At 44.3% G+C, this 24,448-nt stretch overlaps 2 protein-coding genes across 2 annotated transcripts in view; one reads left to right on the forward strand and one right to left on the reverse strand.

The window, feature by feature from the left end:
* Window positions 1-3,749: 3,749 nt before the first annotated feature.
* LOC135393448 (uncharacterized protein K02A2.6-like) lies at window positions 3,750-5,257 on the reverse strand. Its single transcript, XM_064623881.1, has 2 exons — window positions 5,192-5,257; window positions 3,750-5,111 (listed from the first exon to the last, which is right to left on the reverse strand). The coding sequence occupies exons 1-2, from the start codon at window positions 5,255-5,257 to the stop codon at window positions 3,750-3,752; spliced, it is 1,428 nt and encodes a 475-aa protein (XP_064479951.1).
* Window positions 5,258-6,922: 1,665 nt separating this feature from the next.
* LOC135375397 (uncharacterized) overlaps window positions 6,923-24,448 on the forward strand; it is a 504,420-nt gene continuing 486,894 nt past the window's right edge. Inside the window, exons 1-2 of the mRNA XM_064608122.1 lie at window positions 6,923-7,189; window positions 11,938-11,988. Of these exons, the coding sequence (XP_064464192.1) occupies window positions 7,163-7,189; window positions 11,938-11,988 (78 nt within the window). The 5' untranslated portion in view covers window positions 6,923-7,162. The remainder of the gene's footprint in view (window positions 7,190-11,937; window positions 11,989-24,448) is intronic.

Raw genomic sequence — 24,448 nt, forward strand, 5'->3', positions numbered from 1 at the left:
AATCTGTGAAAAAGTGATAACCTTGCGACGGTTCGGCGACTGTCCAGGCTAGGGAGCTCAAGTAGCTGTTTAATTGCCGTTACCGAGGAACTTCGCGAGTAGTCGCTGACAATAAAACGAGCTGCTCTGTTCTGGACAGCCTCTAAAGCCGAGCACAAGTACCGTTGAGGGGGATCCCAGATAGCTGAACCATACTCCAATTTGGATCTAACTAGAGAAACGTATACTAATTTTCGTATACCCTGTAGGGCCGACTTAAGGTGACGTCTAATGTACCCCAGGGAGCGAATAGCATTCTTAATTATTGATTCGATGTGTTTGTTCCAAGATAAATCCTGGGAAAGATGAATACCGAGATATTTGTAAGAGTCGACCCTGACAAGAACGTAGCTGTCAAGCGAATAAGGATATGAGGTTACATTTATCAAGATTAAGAGGCATGTCCCAAATCAGGCACCAGGAGTGAGTTAGAGAGATGTCATATTGTAATGCAATCTGGTCGGCAGGTGATGAGATTTTCCTATAGATTACACAGTCATCGGCGAAGAGACGTATAGTGGAGGAAATGTTCTTAGGGAGATCATTGATGAAGATTAGAAAAAGAAGGGGACCAAGTACCGAGCCTTGGGGGATACCAGACGTCACAGCAAAGGAGGAAGGAGGACAGTCGTTGCACATTACAAATGAGGAACGGTTAATGAGAAACTCTCGGATCCAGTTGTAAAACGTAGGGTCAATATGTGTCGCGCGGAGCTTTTCGAGAAGGTAATGGTGAGGTACCTTGTCGAACGCCTTGCGAAAATCTAAAAAAATGCGTCATTTTGTGAGCGGGTATCCGCATTCGTGAAGAGGTCATGAAGAAAGCATGCAAGCTGTGTCTCGCAAGACCGTTGTCTGCGGAAGCCATGTTGTAGCGGGTAAAAAAAGTTGCTCTCCTCTAGAAACTGCGCAACGTGAGAGTAAATAATGTGCTCCAATAATTTACACAGGACGCTGGTCAGCGACATCGGCCGGTAGTTACTGGCAACCAGGCTGTCGCCCGACATAAAGACTGAAACAATCTTCTCTACTTTCCAATCATTCGGCAGCACAGACTCCTCTATGGATTGGGAGAATATGTAGGAAAGGAAGACACTCAAAATTTCCTTTGTCATGCGTAGAACTTTAGCATTGACGTCATCAGGCCCTGAACTCGTGGATGGCTTCAAAGATTCAATTAATTTACAAATGCACGGGGTACTGATGCTGCCTAGTTCTGCACAAAAATGAAGGAAAGCATACTCGCAACGGTCTTCGTGACTAGTAGCGAAAACCGACGGAAAATGTGTTGCGAATAAGGAAGCGGCCATGTTAGAAGATACCGGGTTCCCACTGGAGTCAGCTATACGGATTATGTTATCTTTTCGGGGGAATATCTCCTGCCAGAACCTTCTTGGGTTATTAATTAGCAGAGAGGGTAAGTCACGACTGCAGTATTTGTTCTTAGCTTTCTTCAGCGCAGATTTATAAGAACTAGCGCACAAATTGTACTCCCTCCAAGAATTAGAACAGTTAGAGCTCTTAGCCTTCCTAAATAGTCGCTTTTTCTTATTACGCAGTGCCCTGACTTCGTTATTAAACCATGCCGATTTTGGATGGCGTCTTATACGTAATGTAGGAACATGTAATTTTGTAAGGCGGTTGAGAGTGTCACGGAAAAGGCACCAGTTATCGTTAACGGACCTCTCATAGAAGCCCAAAACAAAATCATCATGGAACATACGTAGACCATCGTTAATCGCGTCGAAGTTTGCGCGTTTATAGTCTCTGATTAATTTCGTTGAAGTGCCCCTATGACGGGTAGGAGTGCTCGATTTTAACAAGAAATGTATGACCTTGTGGTCACTCAACCCATCAAAAACAGAAAGCGATGACACGTCATCAGGATGCGAAGCAAAAACTAAATCAAGTACAGCATCCGAAGAAGATGATTCGCGTAGCAACAGACACAAGTTGCTCTAAGTTGACCGTTATGGACAGGTCAACCAATGCGGCACCATTAGCAGATGAGCGAGCTCTCACACTGGTCCAATCTACATGAGGATAATTGAAATCACCGAGTAGAATTAAGTGATGACATGAAAACTTGCTCACAATATACGATAAGTAATCGTGTAGGGACTCTACAAATGAGTCAGGGGTACCAGGTGGTCTGTAGCACACTCCAATAAGAAGATTAGGATACACTTGTGACAAGGACACCCATACAGATTCAATTTCAACGCTAACTTCAATATGGGTGAGCGACAGTGTTTTTTTTTTACTGCAATTAGTACACCACCTCCTCTCCTTCCATCTCTATCATATCTGAATATATGGTAATCGGCAAAACATTGGTTAAGCTCATCATTACAGACATCAGACGATAACCACGTCTCAGTTAAAATAACAATATCCGAGGAGCAGTCATACAATAGGCTACACAGGGCATCAAGTTTGGGCATTACGCTTCTAATGTTCGTATAGAGCACAGAGAGCGATGGCACTGTTTCAGTGATGACAACGGGTGAAACAACATGAACATTATTTAGCTACGATGGAGTTCCTTTAACACAAGATTCTTCCTGGCTATAATAGTAGCTCTTGGATCCGATGACTAGCTTGTCGTACCTCAGTTTGAATGGAACAGCCTGGCTTTTGCCAAACTCGACCAATTTCTGCCGGGCGAGTCGATATCGTAATGACCACTGACTCGTATTATTCTGGCTTGGTTTTTGAAGTGTTTTGTTAGCTGTTGACGAAAAGGTACAATAATGTTTTCTCCCGCAAGAAACTTAACTTGCTCTGTTGTGGTTACACGACCGAAGAGGCTGGTCTCCGATATAGCATTAACAATAACTGTGACATTATTAATTGCAAATGGGATATTCACCTCCGCCAGAGCAACCTCCCACTTTCCATCTAATTGCACTGGCTGAGCTAGTTTAATTCTGAAGTTGTTCATTCTGTTACTAGTAAATACATCACGCGTTTGACAGTAACTTGACATAGAACTGGGTCGCCATTGTTTTTCTTTTCTGAAATGAAAAGAGCATGATCGTGAGGACTTGTTTTAAAGCAAGAGCGAAGTCAAATGGGCGGAAAATTTAAACTTCGGGTGCAGGTAGCGCCATCTGTTGAACAGCAACTACAGTGAGTCAATGCTGGGGCAGGCAGAAAATTTTAAATTTGCTGGAAGTGGTGCCATTTCTTGAAGACGAACTATAGCAACTCCGTGACGCCATCTGTCGCAAAACGTCGAAGTCGAAGTCAAACGACGTCTCCCCCACAATTCTACCCTGATTAGCGATCCATATAAACGTCTTGGTCCTATAGCACAGTGGCTCAAACTATTCTGCCAACAACCAAAAGATCGATTCCTAGTTTGTTTCAGCCATGACGTCATTGTTACTTAATCATATCAATGATGAACGTAAGCATTTGCGATGTTTAATGTCGACTTGAACTGAATGTCAAAAGAATAACTCATGAGGATGATAGCCCAACGTTGCAGACGGCTTGCTGTAGTAACGGGAATGCCTTTGGACGACCCAAAAATCACTGTTAGAGGCTTGTGGTCTGTGAAGAGCGTAAACCTCCTCCCCCAAAGGTATTGGTGAAATTTCTTGACACCAAAAATTATGGCGAGAGCTTCCCGTTCTATCTGAGCGTACCTTGATTCTGCGGGTGTCAGAGTCTTTGAAGCATGTGCGATCGGACGATCTGCACCGTTAATACGGTGGTAAATGACGGTCCCCAAGTCCTTTCGAGGACGCATCCACGGCCAGAAATATTTCCTTGCGCTGGTCACAATGTGTCAGTACTTCGACTGAAGTCAATTTCTTCTTAATGGTCTCGAAAGCTTCAACACACGACGCCGACCATTGCCATGGCACAGATTTTTTAAGCAAGTTGTTCAGCGGAGCACACACGTCTGCCAAGGAGGGTATGTATTTGCCGTAGTGCTGAACCATGCCCAGAAACGAACGTAATTCCGATACTTGCGTGGGAGGCGGCATGTTCAGTATCGCGGATACCCTTTTCGGAGATGGTCGAAATCCCTCCGCTGTAACAACATGACCAAGGTACTCAACCTGTTGCTGCATGAACGCACACTTCTCTTTTTTCAGTGTGAAGCCAAATTCACGTAGTCGCAATAAAACCTGCTTCAAGTTTTCCAAGTGTTGGTGGTCGTTCTCGCCAGTCACAATAATATCGTCCAGATAACAAGCCACTGAGGGTATTCCAGCGATCACCTGTTCCATGATACGTTGAAACACCGCTGGGGCAGACGCGATTCCGAACGGCATTCGGTTGAACTGATAGAGACCCTTATGAGTGTTGATGACCAAGATTCTCTTCGCATCTTCGTCCAGCTCCATCTGGAGATACGCCTCGGACAAATCTAGTTTGGAAAATTTCTCGCCCCCGTTTAGCGTTGCCAACAGTTCCTCTGGCCGTGGTAGGGGATATTGCGTAATCTCGATCTGGGGATTCACCGTAACACTGAAATCTCCACAGACTCTTACAGCCCCATTAGGCTTTGGCACGACAACAATAGGAGTGGCCCATTCCGAGACTTCGACAGGTTTCAAAACGCCGTTCTTAATTTGGCGTTCCAGATCAGCTTCAACTGCCTCACGAGTCGCAAAAGGAATCGGGCGGGGCTTAAAGAACCTTGGCCGGGCGTCCTGTTTGAGATGAAGGTGCACTAAGGTCTTAGTACATCTTCCCAGCTGACTGCTAAAAAGTTCGGAATACGTTGCCAATGTTTTCTCCAACGCCAAACTCGAAGTGATCCTGTCCACTCCCACTCCTCCAGATATCTTGCCAACGAATAGCTCGTTGAGGTTCACGCCAAGCTTACGAATCCACTCTCGCCCAAGAAGGATGGTATGGTCCATCCTGGTGAAGAGGGCTTGTAGTATCTCTTCTTTTCCACCGATGGCAACCTTAAGATCTGCCGCTCCACGAAGTGGAATTTCGTCCTTGTTGAAGGCACGTAAGCGATATGGAGATGAACGTAGCCTTGGCTCACCCAGTTTCTTGTAAGTGCGGTTGTCCAGCAGTGTTGCCCGAGATCCAGTATCTACCTGCAACACAACCTCTTTGTCTCCCACGCGACAAGTCAGGAACTTTCCATCTTCTTCGTCGGCGAGGTCAGATCAGTCACCAGCTTCACCTTCCTGACCCTGTTACCCTTCTTCTGTTTCACCTGTGGTCCAGAAGAGCGACACATTTTTGCAATATGGCCCGTTTTCCCACAGGCATGACACTCTTCCGTGCGGAATCTACATGATTCTTGGAGGTGATTGGGATTGCCGCATCTGTAGCAAGCCAAGCTGCTGGCGTCCCTAGTTGCCACCTTATGCACGTCCGTCCCCGCATGTAGTTGCTTTGATTCAGCCTCCGCGGCTTAGCAGCTTTCAGCCAGCTTAATTGCCGATTCTAACGACAAATTGTTTTCCAACACAAGTCGGGTACGAATACGAGTGTCCTTAAGGCCAACAATGAACGCCGTGAGGAATGAGCATGCTCGAACATCCGTTTCCTTTTCGTATTCGCAACGAGAAATGACTGCAGATAATCGCTGAACGAATTCTCGGACTGATTCGCCATCTTGCTGATGCGTGGAGAAGAGTTTGTACCTTTCAAACTCCTTGAAGCTTTTAGGCGTAAAGTGCTCAGACAACTTGGTCGTAACCTCTGAGAACGGTACCTCTGTGATGTTTCGAGGCTGCAACAAGTTGTAGAGCCGTTTGAAGACGTCCGGAGTGAGCGCCGAAATTAGAAGTCCAGATTTGTCTGCGTCGTTAGTGACCCTTGCCACTTGTAGCGATGCCTGGAAACGAATTTCGTAAAGCTTCCAGTCTTCCTTCTCTGGATTGAATGTCCCGGGACTGCGAAATCTTCGGACAGCATCATCAGGAACTGCGCCCGTAGTAGGCGCTGGAGTCTCGTCCCCTTGCATTTCCAGACAGCAAACCCACTCGTCGCCAGTTGAGATAGTCGGTATGCGTGGGAATAACAACGATTTAATATGAGTAACTAGGGACGAGACAATACATGTTGGAGCCTATGTCTCCAGACGAATCAGCCAGAAGAATGATCCAGGCCGAGCTCTCGCGCATCGTCTTCAGTGTCCGCAACCCAACCCACTAGCGCCACTACACTAGTTTGTTTCAGCCATGACGTCATTGTTACTTAATCTTATCAATGATATCATATCACTACGATTAACTGTGATATGATATCACTTATTATGTGTGATACCGTATCACTGTTTAACTCACTTATCCACTGACTGATATGAGGGCGGAGCGGCTGCGGCTTTGAGTGACGTCATACGACATTGATGATATCATTTCCATTGTTTGGCTGGAATATTAATCTACTGTGCGTTGGAGTCAGCCTACTAGCATCGTGTGATTCATTGTGCGCCATGTTGGCCTTCGGCAGATATTATCGTGAAAGCGGTGGATTTCTTTTCTATTTTTTTCCCTTTCGGGGTTATGGGAGTAGCCGAACTTGTCGTGTGGCGAATCCAATCTCATATGAGACGTACACATGAGTACACACGTACACATACATGAGACGTGTACATAGTACGCGCCGAATTTAGATAGTAAGCGATGAGTTTTGGAAAACGAGCGCGTCAAGTTTAGGGAAATGAAGCTGCTAAAGAAGCGGAAGGCAACGCCTTCCTTGGATTCCAACGCGTTCAAATGGATGGCAGCTCCCTTGTGGTCACGCTTCCCTGAGTGAGTTCGAACCCCCTGGCCTCCACCCTCCGTGTACTGCGCACCGGCTGTCCTGGGGTTTCGTAGCCACTTGCACGGCAGTTCAAACTGACGAGGAAGAAGCAGTGGACTCTGACGATACGAGAGCGCTCGTGAATCCGCACAGTTTTTTTTGCAAAGAGCCTCGAGATCTCCGAATTGAATGCTCAAATCTAGCCTTTGCGCTTGAATCAGCTGAACTGCACTAATCGTTGCTGGTTGAGCAACAAGTCTTTTTTTGCAAAGAGCCTCGAGATCTCCGAATTGAATGCTCAAATCTAGCCTTTGCGCTTGAATCAGCTGAACTGCGCCAATCGTTGCTGGTTGAACAACAAGTTCTCTTTACCGAGCTCGTCGTTGTCGAGATGTCGTCACTCTTAAGGCGGTTCGCGGTGAGTACACTTTTGCGAATTTCGTGGTTTGCGAGGACGAACCGTCACTGCGAACGATGCCGTTTTCGTAGATTATTTGTTGAGACGCCTTATCAACAGGGCTATATTATGTTGTGTCAACAAACGAGTCGAGAACAATAGTTCCGTGTGACGCTTGACTCTGAGCGTTTATGACGTCCTGTTCCTCGAATGCACATCCTTATGTGGTACTTGTGCCGTCACGTTAATTGTGACAAAAATGCTTACGTCCAGCGCGTTCCACAAATTAGCGGTATCTCTCTGGCCTATGCAATGGTTGTCATTCGGCGTTATATTTCTTTGTTTCTGTGATTTTTTCTTGTCAACATAACAGCATAACTGTGAGAAACAGGAACGCGCACCCAGTTTTGAACTGTTACATACCACACGTGTCATGTTACCATGTTGTCTTGGCAACAGGCATTGGCTCACACCCCTGAATATGTACGCTCCTACACTCTTAAAAATAAACTTCACCGCATTGCACGCTCCTGCTCAACCATCTCCAATGATATCGTAGTATTCCATGATGTGTTGAAAACAGGAGGTGTACGCCTTTTTGTGACACTTACGTTCTTCATAATTGTCACAGAAAAGGCCTACGCCTCCCGTTTTCAACAAATCAGGGCATGTTACGATATCATTCGAGATTATAATTGGCCAGGAGCATGCTCTGCGCTGAACTTTATTTCTAAGAGTGTAGGCAACTGTCATCCCGAGTGACACCGTTCTTCCAATGATTTGCGAAAAACCGTTCTGCTCCGATCACCGTTCACCGTTTTCATCCTATCAACGGAGAGACAATGTTGTTCGGCGTGATGGTTGGCTAGGAGCGCCCCATGAGACGAAGGTCGTTTTTGAGAGAGCAGGTTTGAAGTCTCATACTACCCTCATCACACTCTTTCTTATACTGCCCATAGTCAGTCGAATAATACTATTCCTCATATACATTAACGACCTCGTCACCAACATCACTTCAAAAATTCGGCTTTTCGCAGACGACTGTGTGGTGTACCGAGCCATATCGAGTATATCAAACCAGGTCATATTACAACGCGATCTTAACTTAATTGGTGAATGGTGCAAAGTCTGGCAAATGGAACTCAGCTTGCCGAAGTGCGTATTTGTTCGTTTCACCCGTTCCGCACAACCTGTAACTGTTACCTACTCTATATCCAATCATTTTCTTTTCCCTTCCGCATCATCCAAGTACCTGGGCCTTACCTTTTCATCTAACCTTTCATGGAAGGACCATATCTTAGCCATCTGTAAGAGGGCCAATTGCTCACTTGCTTTCCTTCGACGCAACATAAGACAAGCGCCCTCAAATGTTAAAATAATTGCATATAATACTCTGGTTCGACCTCAGTTGGAGTATGCAGCCTCGATATGGGATCCCCATCAGTCATATTTGGAAACACTTGTTGAGTCAGTCCAGAACCGGTGCGTCCGCTTCATCCTATCGGACTATTCCATTCAATCAAGTGTGTCCTTAATGAAACTTAATCTAGGTCTTCCCTCTTTGACATTAAGGAGGAAGTACCTTCGGATCTGCTTATTCCACAAATTCTTCTACACTACATCCCTGAGTCAGCTATACATCATTCGGGCCCGGTATATTTCTCATCGCACCGATCACAGTCTGAAAGTATCACGTACTATCTCTCGCACCGAGTCCCTCAGACACTCTTTCATACCGCTCGCCGAAACCGAGTGGTACTCATTCCCACAGAACATTGTTGACATCGCAGATCCCCTAACCTTCCGCAGGCATTTACTTTCCCATTTGTTTCATTAATAACTCTGTTGTCACATAGACCTCCTTCCCTAGGTCTACTGTGGTCAGTGTACCATCGTTATTGCATTGAATTACTATTGTTATTATTGTTATAATTCTTGTTTGTTCTCCTTTTCAACTAATAGTGTGCAAAGGCTGTTGTTAGTTTTTTCTTTATCGTTTACCCATGTAATGACCCTTTGTGGCCCCTTGGGTTTTGGAATAATAAATAAATAAATAAATATGAGGTAAGTGGAAAACGTACATTAATTTTGAGAGTGGATTTTTAGGCATTAGCTGGGGGCTTTCTCTTGAAACATAGCACCCAGTATGCCAATCGTCGCTTATGATATCGCGGTCTCCCCATAAGCTGAGAGAAGGGGCGCAAACCGTTTTACGGATAAACTTTTCTTCCAATTGGAAGGTAGAATGTTGCGATCCTGAAGGATAGTTGGTCTAGAGCGATTTATGTGACGAAGGCCGTTACCTGTTAGCGCCGGAACATACGCTCCATATATACTATACGCTCTGAAACAGAACTTCACCATGCATTGCATGGCAACCGTTGCCACGAAATGGTAGGGTTATGGCTTCTCATTCGAAGAAAGATTGGGGGCACACATTCTTGTTGCAATTATCATTTATCCAAATTGCCATAAAGGGCCGTACACCTCATCTATCTTCGAATCACAAGAGGTAACCCTATGGCTACATGAACGCAATGCATATGAAAAGGGTGTCATCCTTGCTGTTCCTCACTGTGTGGAACTCCATTTTATTGGACGATGGACAATGAATTGGGATGGCAATACCGTTCCTGAGAAGTGTTTGACGCACGAATGTTTTGTAGAAGTGCCATGGCAGTACTGAATACTCGTGTGTATGCGCTCTTACTTACATAAGGGGATAACATTCGGCACTGTTGTTCGCTCACAGTCTCTGAACAGAACTTCACCGCATAGCACCTTATCCGTCAACCATTGTCATTTTTGTACCAACTTGGATGCATGATAATTGCTAGAAAAACGCGTAGTTCTGTTCGGAGAGCGGAGAACACGTTGGACGGTTTTTGAGTGTTCCATGATAGCGCTAAAATACACGAACGAACACGTGCCCAGACGTTGCTTTGTTTCTCAGTCAATGTTAAGGACTGCACACTGTTAAAACAGCACTTCACCACATAGCATGCTCCTGGCCAACCATAATTCTGAATGATATCATTCAGTGTACTGATTTGTTGAAAACGGGCGGAGGCGCCTATCTGGGACAAATTATCTTGTCCCAGATAGGCACCTCCTCCCTGTTCTGAGCAAATCATGACACAGAATGATATAATTCGGTATGATGGTTGGCTAGGAGCGTGCTATGTGGTGAAGTTCTCTCTTAACAGAGCGTGCTTATCGTCCTCTTCCTCTAACTCGTTTCATGTGCGAACGCTAGGGAGCCGATTTTTAGGCCCTAACAGAGAGCACTCTAGGCCAGCGAAGTCTCTTCGTCAGCTGGACTCTCGCCCCTTCTCCCTATCGAAATTGCTTGGTCCCTGGCCTAATCCAGCCCAGCAACGCTCTGCGCTCAAAGCTCTTCTGACATTTCTGGACACCATCGGACTTCGATCGTTATTGTGAAGGGGCTCGCTATTTTATTCTCCACATTCTCACCAGCAATGGGGTAGAGTATCGCCTGTGGCGATGAACCTCCCCACTCTCCAAAGCCAAAATAAAGTTGTTGTTGTTGTCTAGGCCAGCCAACGTTCAGAATAATATCGATTAATATTCCGACTGGAACAAAAGATGATATAAAAAGTTATCGGCCCCCTTTCAGCTAATCGGGAGGCAGAGCGATAGCACCCAGTATGCTGATTGCGATACAGCGTGCTATGCAGTGCCGTGTACGCCAATACAAGTCTGGCCATTACGCGGAGCCTAAAAAACAATCTCGAGCTGTCAATCAAATTGAGCGTTTTTCATTGGCTGCCGTATGATATGCGGGACGCCATGACAAAAAAAAAAAAAAATCCGAAAATGGCGGCGTAGCTTGGACAAAAAGTTTTCACAGATTACTTATACCGTGTGTCGTGTTAAATTATGCTCCGGCGTCGGTGTTTACGTGTAAATAATGTTTCGTCGCCCCTGTTAGGCCTAGTAAAGGCAGCGATCGTACGAATGAAAAGCGCAACAGATGGCCAAAAATTTCCATTGTATGACAAACGTTCAGTGTTGTTCCATTTCATTCATTACAATACGCATAATATCGGAAGTTTGTTTCAACAAGTATTTCGGCCGGCCAATCAGTTCCGCTATCGAGCACTTCTGCTGCTGCTCTGCGTCTTCGCGACATACATTTCCACTGTTTTGTACTCACCGTTGTACCATATTAGAAGGCTGTTGCGCCGTTTATGGACAAGCTAACAAAACTATATAAAACTAAACTATACCCTCTCCATCTATATGTGTGGCGCCGATAAAAGTGGACGCAAAAACCATGTCTTGGGGGCGTCATCAGAGAATATTATATTCAATCTAATCCTGGGGGGGGGGGGGAATCGTTTCCTGAAAATGTCGGCACCCAGTGAACAGAAGTGATATAGAGCTTGTATAGCCTGGGATTAATAGCGAACTGCATTTTTGCTAATGATTGGCCAGACAACTCAATGTTGGTGGATCTCTTGGTATGCGCAGGTCCCATTAATGGCCGGACTCCTTTTGGCTTACGCGGCTTTGGTGTTATGCGGTCAATAGCACACCCTGCTAGTGCCCGAAAATCAGCTCTCTAGTAATCGCATTTCTATCTTCGTTCCTCCGAATTCTGCTTTACATATGTGCGTTCTGTAATTCTGATGTGGTCCTATTCAGATGTGGTCCTATGTTTCTCGCCAAACTTTTTTCTGATTTTGTGTTCGTTCATCCGGGTGTTAAATGCACCTCCAGACTGTCCCACTACTTTTATTTTACAGACCAGCTTTGTCACCATTATGACCGGTATAGTACAGCGCCCACCAACGAGGGTGAGTTACCTTACTACACTTTGTATGACCGTGGAAGTCGTATAGTGCCACATGACATTGCGGTGCAGTGATTTCTCCAGAACATCATGTACCGCATGTATTTGTGCTCCACATCCGACATCTATCCAGAGCTGAAGTAGGTTGGAACGCCCTTCCAGATCACATTGTGAACCTGTCAGAGAGCGGGAAGTTCAGGAATCAATTGTGTTGGCTTTTTCTTCAGCGCAATTCTTAATGTTTGTGTAATGTGGTGCTTCTTTTATGTAATTATGTGTTGGTTTACTTTCCCACCCCTCATGGAAAGCCCTCGGGCATTTGTGGTAAATAAATAAATAAATCGGTTACATAGACGGGAGATGGAGGCGTATGGTTGTGCTTCCGAGAAAGTCGTTCCTGTGGTCCCGTGGGGTGCCCTGCGAGTAGACGAAGTTTGATGTTTTGGCATCCTCTATAGCGCTGACCTATTCACTAGTGTACGGCCAACGATGGCAAGTTACTTCAACCCCCCCCCCCCCCATAGAGCAGGGGTCTCCAACACGCGGTCGGCTGTTCGCTCTCCCGCAACAGAGGAGAGAGAGAAAAAAGAAAGGAAGGGAATGACGTAAGAAAGCTAGTAGAAGCTACAGGCTATCGTGGGCTTTCTGAAATCCCCTTAGTTTTTGGATGACATTACAACATTCACCGACCAACTTCAAATAATACACTTCTGCTCGAAGCCACATGTCTAGCAAATGGTAAAGGAGGAGAAGTGTACGCTGTAAGAGCATTGGAAGGTAAACTATGTGTTCGCATATATAAACAACGCCCCGGAAGTCTAGTGAGCAAAAAGGAGAAAAAAAAAACCGTCGCTGTTCCGAAAGAGTACAACCTCCGACGTCATCACGAAGCGCTTCACAAAGGACGGTGCGCGGAATTTACTGGACAGTTGATGCGGCTGAAATTGGCAGCCACAAGACATTTTTCGTGAGGTTAACAGAGAAAGTGAGGTCGCCGTTGAAGCAAGCTTTGTCCTGTCGCCGTTGATCGCAGAGGCATCAAAATCCTTCAGAGAAGGCCCCTTTTACGTGTCTCATTCGTGCAGCTCAAATTGTTTGCCCAACCCTATAAGATTCTTTTGAGAATATTAGCCGTTCTGCAAATGCTGCCGCTAGGCGGGTTGAGGCAGGGTCCAGATCTGGATGTATTTTTGCGCGATATTGTGAGCGATTGTGCATATTCCTTACTTTATTCCTTACTACACATACTTACTATACTTACTATATTCCCTCGTGCACTTGACGACGTATCCACTGATATTGCTCAGTGCGCGGTGTTAATGCGCGGCGGCACGCACGACATGGTCATATACGAGGAACTGTTTGATCTGCTTCCTCTGAAAGGGACAACGACGGGGAGCGACCTGCGGAGCGCGGCAAAAGAGCGCGGCAATTATGAACAGCATAACTGTCACAAAAAGGGTGAACACCTCCCAGTTTCAACAAATCAGGGCAGAGAACGATGTCATTCGAAGTAACGGCCGTTCCGCTAACGGAGTTAGGTTTCCCGTCTTGCTACACTCTAAAAATGACTGCACCGCATAGCACACTCTGCGCCAACCATTGCCACAAATAATAGGGTTATCGCTTCTGATTCGAAGCGAGAGTGGGGCGTACGCCTTTTCGTCAGTTTGGATATATGCTAATTGCACACACACAAAAAAAAAGGCGTACGCAGTCCTCTCCTCGAATCAGAAGCGATAATCCTATCTATCGCGCCCAACCACAAATAAAAAAAATAAATAGAAATAAAATAAATATCGGCCCAAGCTTCATGAACGTCATGGCCGTGGCGTTATCATTATGATGAAAGATGAAAGTCACTATCATTATCACTACTAGTTATCATTAGTTGTGCAGTTTATCTTGTATTCGTTAGTGATAGAAGTGACCTGTAACAGCGATGAACGTACCAAAACGTACAGGGCCGGTTGGCACATGACAAGAACGGTGGCGACAAAAGTGTAGAAAGACAGCCAGGGAACTTCGAACTTTCAACCTTTAATCATAATCGACCTTTAAAAGGAGCATGGAAAGGAGATATGAATGGCTGAAACCCGCTTTCATTACCCGTTTTTTGTCAAGCAGTGTGTAAAAACATTCTCGTAAAATTCTCGTGTTTTGTTGCAGTGCAATCCAATTTATAAGCAATTCAATTCAATTTGCAAGTCGACGCAGTCTTTCTGGATTTAGCAAAGGCTTTTGATAAGGTTCCTCCCTCTAAACTCTTTACTAAACTCACACGTCTTAACTTAGATCCGTTTGTGCTAGCATGGATAAAAACTTTTCTCAGCAATCGAAAACAGTACGTGTTTGCCAATTCCTCATCCTCACCGTTTTGTTCAGTAACGTCTGGTATACCTCAAGGCTCTGTCATTGGACGGCTTCTTTTCTTGATATATATTAACGATCTGCCCTTGGGTATCTCATCTAATTTGTTATTATTTGCCGACGACTGTGTGCTCTACCGGACAGTAGCGGATTACTTCGATGCCAGTAAGCTACAGAGCGATCTCGACATCGTCCTTTCTTGGTGCTCTACCTTCCAACTTCCAATCAATAACACTGAGAGCAAAGTCATGTCATTCACGCGGCGTCAACCCCAAGAGTTTACTTACCGCATTGGTTCTTCCGTTCTAGAGCACGTCGATACTTACAAATATCTGGGAGATTACCTTTCTAGCAACATGTCATGGATAGCTCACGTAGCGCATGTTGTGGAAAGCGCTAACAGGGTGTTAAGCTACCTCCGACGACGACTTCGACGATCCAACTCGACAGTTAAAAAACAAGTGTACACAACGTTTGTCAGGCCGAAGTTAGAATATGCGTCTCCAATATGGGACCCTTTTCAGAGCAGCTTATCACAATCCCTTGAATCAGTTCAAAACCGAGCGGCTTGTTTTATCTTCAGTGATTATTCTCCGTACAGCAGTGTTTCCCTCATGAAGAAAAAGGCTGAGCTTGCTTTGCTGTCTCAGCGTCGCAAGATCGCGTCCATCACACTTTTTCAAAAGATTTTTCACAACAAGGCATTACACACAGATATGCTACAGAGTGCATACTACAGTTCTTGGCGCCTTGACCATCCTAATAAAATAATGAGGCCATTTTGCAAGCACGACTTTTACCAGGAATCTTTCTTGCCTCGTTCAATACGACACTGGAATGATCTTGACCATGATATTGCAACCATTACTAATCCTGTTTCATTCAAAATGAGAATTGTTGATTTAATGGGTGACTTGAGCATTTAGTGTCCACAATGTTATTTAGTTATACTGTATAATGTCCATTGTTTGTTTATTTGTTGCTGTTGATATAAGTGTTTTTGCACTTTGCCTATAACTTATGCTTTGTACTTTGCTACTATGCAACCCACGACGCCGTCATGTTACGCCTACGGGCCTTTGACGTATAATAAATAAATAAATAAATAAAATCGCTCCCTGGCGGGAGGCTCGCGCGCTCGAGCCACAAGCCACTTCTGTCATGGCATGCTTCTTGTATGCATGAAGTATCTGTCCGGTACCACCTACACCTGCGCACCGTGCGAATGAGTTGGAGGCAGTCATTATTTAAATGAAAATTGAAGTGAATTTCGTCAAAACTTCTAAAACATGGCGCCGTTGGCACTAAATGGGTACTACCTACGGTGGACACCTTTTGGAGAAAAACTTGCCACAGAAGCGGGTCATTAGTGGCACTAATTAATTAGTTTTTGTTCACATATTTTTGTAGCGGCTGGTCGTGGTGAAGCGCAAAAGGACGCTCTGCCACTCCCTTGTGCACCGACGAATTACGTGTCCTTGAGCTTACTTCGCAACGGGGAGTGCTGTTGACAAATTAGAAAGCATGTGACATCAAGGTAGTACGTGATTAATTGTGTGTCGTATGTAAACCAAAATATGAAAACCAAAGCCAATTAATTACTGCAACTAATGACCCGCTTCGGTGGTAGATTTTCGGATGGTATCGACACAGATACCATTGGATACCCGATACTCTTAAAAAGAAAGTTCTTTGATTGATGCACCCGTTCGCGAATTATTTAGCACGGGGATTTAACTGAGACACCATGTACTATACGTCTCCAACAAACGAAGAGTGCCAGTGGCTCACATGAGCCCAGGCAACACATGGTGCGCTAGTATACGTCTAAAAGACGTCTAGATGTAGACTTTGGGAATGTCTATTAGACGTCTAACAAAGTAGCTCTATTGCTCCGTATTCGTCCCCTAGCCTTCCCCTAGCCTTGCCCTAGCCCGGCTAACGTTACGCTAAAATACAGCTAATAGCCGGATAATTGCAGCATCGATTTAGACTTTTTTAGACCAAACGCATAAAATAGGACGGTACTATCTATCCACTGAGTCGTCATATAGACATGTATTAGCTATGATGTCTAAAATTATACACAATTTATGCCTAAATTTTATACACTAAATTTAGGCACTGGTGGTCTGTGTATTGGTTCATCCAGGTGTGTGTCCCACACACGCACATGCAGGTATGTGTAGTTCATGCATAGTATACAATGGCAGCATGGATATTGGTACAATATTTATTTCTATTAACATACTGGGTAAGCATTGACTTCCAAACATATGGACGAGATACCGGACATCGTGAGCACTACCCTCCTTTGCACAATGACATACCAACGATTCTTAATACTCCTGCAAAGTACATAGTAATATACATGCAGACAAATCGTTGAGCTTGTATCACTGGTAGTTGCAAGCAATGCCTCTGTCTTCGGGTCGATACTCGCAGCTCGACTGCTCCAAAGGCAACCAGTACTTTACACATGTGTGGGGTGGTAGACAGCAGTGGGTAGCAGGAAGGACGGTTTTCGAGATACACTGAAAGTAGAAAAGACAATATGTGGTATCACTATAAATGCCTGTATATAAAAATGTTGGATGCAGCTTGTTTACTGCGCAACTGAAATTTATGCAGATTTTTACTCGGGCACTGTGTAAGTGTGAAGTATATCGCTACCTATACATGTCGGACTATATTTTGCTTGTGGAGAACCCATTTGACTCCCGACTGAAAATTCGAAGACGAAACCTTACTCTATAGACTGGCATAGCACCGTGGCAAAATTAGAAAATGGGCGACATCAGGTAATTCCAGCACTCCTCGCGTCGGGGAAGGGATAGTAGTCCATGCATTATTTCTGTTGATTATGACGCAGCAGGGATCATGGGCTGAAAGACGAGAAACTGAAGTAGTTTGCAGACCTTCTCATGCATTCATGTGACGCAAGTTACCAAGGTTCAAAGCAGTGCTAAGCATTCTGGGATTTTTCAAGTCGAGGTTACTAAAGAGACCGTGAAGTGACACATTCTACTCTGCAAATCAAAATGCGCACATGCCAAAAAAGAAGTTGTGTGGCGGAATCTGAAAAATAATCGTTCTGACAGCCTGCACTTACATTGCATCAATGATATAAATCTGATGCAGTTCAGACACTCCAAGTGTAACTGCAGCTCTTTAGACACAAAGTATTTACAAACGGCTCACATCAGTGTCAGATTAACGAGCACATAGACATCCAGCGATATCCACCTACAGCGGCACAGTCACATTTGAAAAGGTAAAGGTTTTCGTTTACCTGAAATGTGATTTTAGCTGCAGCTAAGCTGAAGTGCCAATAAATGACTCACAGGACAGGCGTTGTATTCGTCGAGTCCAATCCATGAGTCTGCAAGCACCTATCAAAATAATAAAGACATGAAACCAAGAGGTACACGCATCAACATAATGTGTGTGGTTTTACACAGTCAGCTATCAAATGAAAGAACTGCTCAAAGTGCGCACTGTTTTAAAAGCAAATGCAACAATCTTAACTATGTTGCCTCTGGGAAAATGTTCACTGAACCCATAATCTAATAGAACACAGATAGCACAGATTACTGACAACTGCACAGAGTAGTGAGAGCAGAGAGCGTCAGGTTAGCGGGCACATACAGAAAAAGGCGATATTGAACAACAGCACTGTCAGATCTGAAAAGGTAATGATCTTTGTCTACCTAAAATGAGATCGTAGCTCAAGCTGAGCTGAAGCGCCGACAAATGGCTCATGGACAGGCGTTGTATTCGTCACCTCCTTCCATGACTCTGAAAGCAATTATAAAAATAATAAAGACATGAAACCAAGAGGCACTCGCGCCAACAACGTATCCAAACGATTGAATCTGAACACACACACAGACAGGTGCAATCCCACATCTCCATACTGTTCGTCACTCATGCCCCAGGGAGCACATGGTGGGCTAGTAGACGAAATGACGTCTAAAAAAAGAGATAAGGAATGTCTATAGAATGTCTAGGCACTAGACCAAATGTCAAGTATCCGTCCACTAGACGTCAAATAACACGTCTAACGTTACGCCACCTAGCCATCTAGCCCTAGACATCCGATGTCTATGTACCTAGCCGAGATTTAGACATTCTTTTGACCTGATCTCTGGAACAGGGTCAGACACTTAACCATGTATTAGACATGAAGTCTACAGCTAGACCAATTTTATCCCTCCAGTCAGGCGACAGGTCTGGGGTTATACATTTCCTGTACCTTAGCCTGTACTTTAGCCACTCTTAGACATACGTTAGACCATGACTAGTCCTGCTACCGTCCTGGCATGCATTCATGCAGAAATGTGATATAATTGATAGCAACATGGATGTCAGCATGAACATTTATTCACAGTAAACCACACACGAAGTCTACGGTACAAAACTGAGTCTAAAACTGGATTGACTTTGCTGCGAAGCAGGCGTCTTGTGTTTTGACTCAGGAGTGTTGAACTGGCAGCAGGGTGTTGATAGCCACCTCATTCCTTTCTTTCAATGAGTGATTGTTGGTGCTGCAGCACTGCCTCCAATGACTCACTGTGGCTAGAAAATAGAACAAAACATGTCAGAAAGCATTATGTACCCTGCTAGTTCTAACTAGTCTGTTTAGTGGCTATGCACACTCTTTCAGGGGATGCTTCTCTGGCCACATAAGAGCAAAAACTATATCAACACTGATCTGAGAGACACATAAAGAAAAGAAGCTGCACGTACAAACATCACAGGACTGTTACAGCTACACAACACGAATTGCAGCAACAGCTGAAAATCTGTTTGTGCGTGACAACCTGATGTGGACGCTGCCAGGATCTCAGGGAAAGACTTTGTAACAGAGACTTTGTAACTGGAGAAAGTACATCGATGTGACAGGCGTTTTCTCGTGACGCACGACCTTATCTGGTCGAGCAGGCGACTGCGAATCACTCCATGATTGGCGCAGCACTTCCATCACTGCATTACGCTAAAACATATGTGCTGCTCTCATAACTTTGGTGCAAAAATTCTGTACAGGATAAAAATAAACACTGTGCATTTTATAAAAAACAATACAAAGCAGAGCTGTATCACCACGTCAAGTATTATAAGGTTTATTCACATGACGTCATCCGCAGGAGACCGCCACTGTCGCTAGCAGGCAGATTTGCTGCCATCGGTCACCGTATTGTAGATCTCAGCCAAGCTGTTACCCATATTATACTCACCGTATATCAGGTGTTTCAAACTTGTTGCTCTGTGATTTGTAGAATATTCAAGCAATTTCCATGTTTTCGGTGTTAATGGTCACCTAAAAAGCATAATGCAGCGAACAAATGCAAGGACGTAACATTGAGGGACCTATAGTATGGCGCTGAGGTGACTTCAGTGAATAAACCCTTTAGGAACTCAAATTTTGCACTACTGCATGATAGCTGTTTGGGTGAAGTAAGACGAAATGACATAGTCACGCTGTTCTCCATACAATACCAAGGATGTTTCAAAACGACTAAGCACAGAAATACTAGTTTTGTACCGTTTGGTGAATATTTTGTCTGCTGCCCATACATGTTGTGCAGTTCTTGTGCGGCAAGCTTCTGGCAGTCATTTCTTCTACATCGCACTTCCCTACTGACTTTCACAGCATCTGAAAAAAAGTTCGATTTCGTTAACCACACGACAACCATGTAAATGGAAAGCAGTTAGAGCCTTCCACCAACTGTATTTGCAATACTTTGTTGACAAAAAGTTTAAAGAGGCTCCCTCTAGAGTAAGATTAGGGGGCACATCGAACACCAGGAACATTGGAGGACACACAGTCACACGTCAGAGACAACTGCTTCCCCTTACCTCACAGGGAACTGTTAAGCTTATGTGCAAATTGATGTTTCGTAGGGTAGGTTACCACTATTTTCATATCCACCGATACAAGATAGTCCAAGCACCTATAAAAAGAAAAATGCAGTTGCTATGAAACCATGATATGCAAACAAAAGTGCTTGCGCAAAATTTTCAGTGTGTGGTTTCAGTACCAGCGAACAATGCAACAACCGAAGTCGGGCTGACATGACAATGAACTAACCAGCATTTATGTTCCGGCGTGTCCGCCCTGCAAACCGTAACTGTCGACTTTCGGTTCACAAGTTATGTCTTTCCAACGAAGAGACACAACGAAGTGCTACAACGCAGAGAGTGGGTGCAAATGAAAAGGTGTCAAATACAAAAGACGTGCTAGACAAAAGACAAGACAAAAGAAGTGCTACAACGCAGAGAGTGGGTGCAAATGAAAAGGTGTAAAAGAGCGGCTTCATAAATTTCATAGCCCACAGCTTTTCTTTCTTTCTTATCGATTTAATAATGTCGCGCTCGTGGTTCAAGGTAAGCCGTGAGCAGATATTTTCTGCTTCCCGTGTTTTGTGTCGCTTCACGCCTAAAAAACAAAGAATCAAGAGATAAAGCGCTGCAGTGACCTCGCTGATGTCCCCGCACCCGTGACAGATAACAGCATAGGCGGGACGGACGACATCAATGCTTATTCGTCAAGCGGCCGTGAGAAAGCGCTGCAATCAAGCGCTCTTTTCGCGCGACGGAAACTGATTCCGTCGTATTTCGAAACTCCGGGCACTTTCTGCTGACCCGGGAAAAAAAGACTCGCATGAGCTAGAGAGTTGCAACACACTGCATTCGTTTTCTCATGTCAACGCCCACAACTTCACAGTTGACATCTCCGGTGTGATCCTCCTAATTAAAAAGTTAGAAAATTAAATTAATTAATCCGTTAATTGCGCGACAAAAAATATTATTAAATGCTCCAGGTCACTGGCAACACTATGCACTTGGTTTCATTCTTCTGCGATGATTCATTATTTTTTAAAGGTCGGGTCAATCTTAAATGGAACACCCTGTATATGCATGTCAGTGAGCCAAAAAACTCGGATCATCATATGTACGGACATTATTTAAATTATATACGTACCTCAGTCAGACTGCCTGCATCTGACTGATATTTTGTTACAATATATGAGCATACAACTCACATAGCATGAAAGACTACATACTATCCATTTGGTCATAATATAATTGGACAAAGTTAATGTGGTCCATTCATGCATAGTTTCTGAAAGTTGTTACAGTCCAGTTTTATTACCTCAGTATGATCATTTGCAAACAGATTGTACTTGGTGCTTCATACACGTGTGATGGAAAGAAAGAGAATAAGGAATTTCCTATGAGGATCATCCAACAAAAGTTCCTCTGCTGTGAACAAAATAATAAATCTATAGCATAACATTGAAACAGATTAGAGCTCAACGTTACTCCCTAATATAGTCACTTTATTTAGCTGAACATTTTTGATACTGTAATGCCAAGTATTCAATAAGTTGTCTGTGCCATGCTATGTCCTGTTTACAAAGTGAGGCATTCACTTTGCATTTCACCTGATCAATTTGTGTTTCATGATCATTTGCGAATTGGTGACTGCCGAGGGGCGCTTTGAGAGGAAGATGGAACAGCAAATTGGGCAAATTTTCATTGAAGTAGGAATCATCACCTTGAGCACGAGGAGAACGAAGTATACAAGAAGCTCATGAAAAGGAAACTTGCGTTTGTGAGTCTCCTGTATACTTCATTCGCCTCATGCTCAAGGTGATGCTTCCTACTTCAACGTTGCACCAGCTCACTTGTGTACTTTTTCTCTCTTTGGCAAATTTCTAGATGAATTTCTGTAACAAATCTCGAGTCTTCGAAGACGAGTGCAGACAGCGTTGACGTGGTACGCTACACCCTTCCAAGTCCTGTGCGTTTTTGTTTCATTGTAGTTTGAAGCTTACCCAGGATCTCGCAGTACATCTGCATTTACTGTGATTGTGCGTGTGAGGTAATCTACAAGTTGCACACAACGATAGTCCTACAACACTGTCAGCATAGCCTTTCCAGACGAAAACGCGAGTTTGACCTCCTTCAGAATACTTTCACCGGGCACCCACCATGACCTCCTATGGTATTTTGTCTCAGCACTTGCATAATGCACCCACGTTTCATTAATAATAATGGTTCCCAGAAATTCGTTTTGACCGTCTTGATACTATTGAAGGAAAATGCAAGCTGCATTCATTCGGTGCTCTTTACGAACGTTACCGAGCAAATGTGGCCCCCATCTCCCATAACTTTCGTTGACCAAGCTGAAGGAAATTTGTTCCCATGAGTATTAGAGTGCAGTACCAGTGACCCGCCAGTCCCGTTAACAATTCTCGGAATTTCAGAAAAGAAACGTTGTTTCGTGGTGTTATAGCTGTTCTCCCACTGTACTGTTCATTGTGCAGATTTTCACAACCCGGTATAGAGGACACACCATTTCAATGCCTGTAAAGTGTTTTGTATAAACTGATGTTAACTGTCAGTGGATATTCTCTAAATCACTTTTTTTCTTTAACGAAAAGTGGTATAGCTCTTGCTTACTAGGATAGTCAGACGTACTCGGAAATATTACATCCATGCTTGAATGCCTGACACATAGGTGAACGGCACTCCATTAACCAACGTCTGCAGTGCCGGGATGTCACACCCAACTACTACACCATTCAGTTTGTCCAAGTGGTGTTTCCTTTGAATAACAAATATCGAGAAACTTATTTTTGGATGACCCTCCCAATTCCAGTTCTCTTTCTGCATTTCGCTACATTTTTTAGATTTCTTGTGGTGACTCTTGTGGACAGATACCAGCATGGAAGACTTAAGAAGACTTAATGGAGAACTACATGGAGTAATTGGGGTTTACATTGCGAGACAACTGAGATTATGAGCGACGCCAAAGCAGTCGGTCTGTGGATTGCCCACCTGAGGGTCATTAAATGTGCAATGAAAGCTCACCACACAGCACACCGTATTTAATGTCCCTTGCGGAACATGGCATGTCCAAGCAACTTGTATCCTGGCTCTAAGTTGCTGGTGTTTCTGGCCGGCTTCGAAACGGCGATCTCGGGATCAGAAGGCGAACACACTACAGACTCAGCCACCAAGGCCGGCTCACGGACAACTTGAACAACACAATAATGTTAACTCTGCCATCAAGTAATTCAGTTTCCTGCATATGTTTTGTAACAATTAAACTTCAGATTGGTAAGTCTGAAGGCTAAGCTTGGAACCACCTCTTATAATTTAGTGACTCTATTTGGTGTGTGAATGTGTTCACACCACTTAAAAACATAATGAGACAAAATCTTGATGATTTCTAATATGTGGTATATACAAGGCCAGCCACAAGACGTCTACCATTAGACGTCAATTACTGAATGTCTACCAGATGTCTTGTAAATCACTAATTTTAGACATCCAAATAATGGTAAGACTTTCAGACATCTAGTCAACGTCTAGTATGGGCACTATCCCTAAAGTCTAGAGTTAGAACAGGTCTGGATGTCTAGTAGACTACCATGTATTCCCTGGGACGCTACCACATTCTGCAAAGCAAGAAAACGCCATTCAGCTAGCTGTGCTCCACAGCTCTACCGCATGCGATTGTGGGCACAAGCAGGCACAACCTTCAAAGCGCAGGACCAGAAAGTAAGAAAACTCACCCCAGCTGAAGTCCACAGAACAAATGGACGCTACAACAGCGCTCGTTGTTACGCTTAATGCCATCGTTCATTGCACTGGACAGGATGCCGGAACTGCCTCGTTGACCTCAAGATTGCAAGAAAACACACGGGCGACGCTGGGCAAGAAATAAACTTACTAAACTTCGAAACAGTTCTGTTGCGAGCGTGAATTCACGACAGACCGAAGGCGGGTGAACAAGTTTGAACACTGACCGTTGGGCCAGGCTCCCACAGCTCCCTATAAAGCCCATAGTTTGAGATAATTCAGGCAACACTGGGCATGCAACCAATGAAAATGAACTATGATGCCAACCATTCGGCCAATCAGTAGTCTCTCAGTTTGGCTCCCCTTTCGGCGCGGTCCTGGCTACCATCGGCTTTTACTTTTACTGGTTTTCATGCCTGACGCTCGTTATTCCGTATTCCAAAACAACAAGGCAAATTTTTGACAAAATACACATTTATTTGAAACATCGTACTGACCCA

This window comes from Ornithodoros turicata, chromosome 1, assembly GCF_037126465.1.
Source record: "Ornithodoros turicata isolate Travis chromosome 1, ASM3712646v1, whole genome shotgun sequence".
NCBI lineage: Eukaryota > Metazoa > Arthropoda > Arachnida > Ixodida > Argasidae > Ornithodoros > Ornithodoros turicata.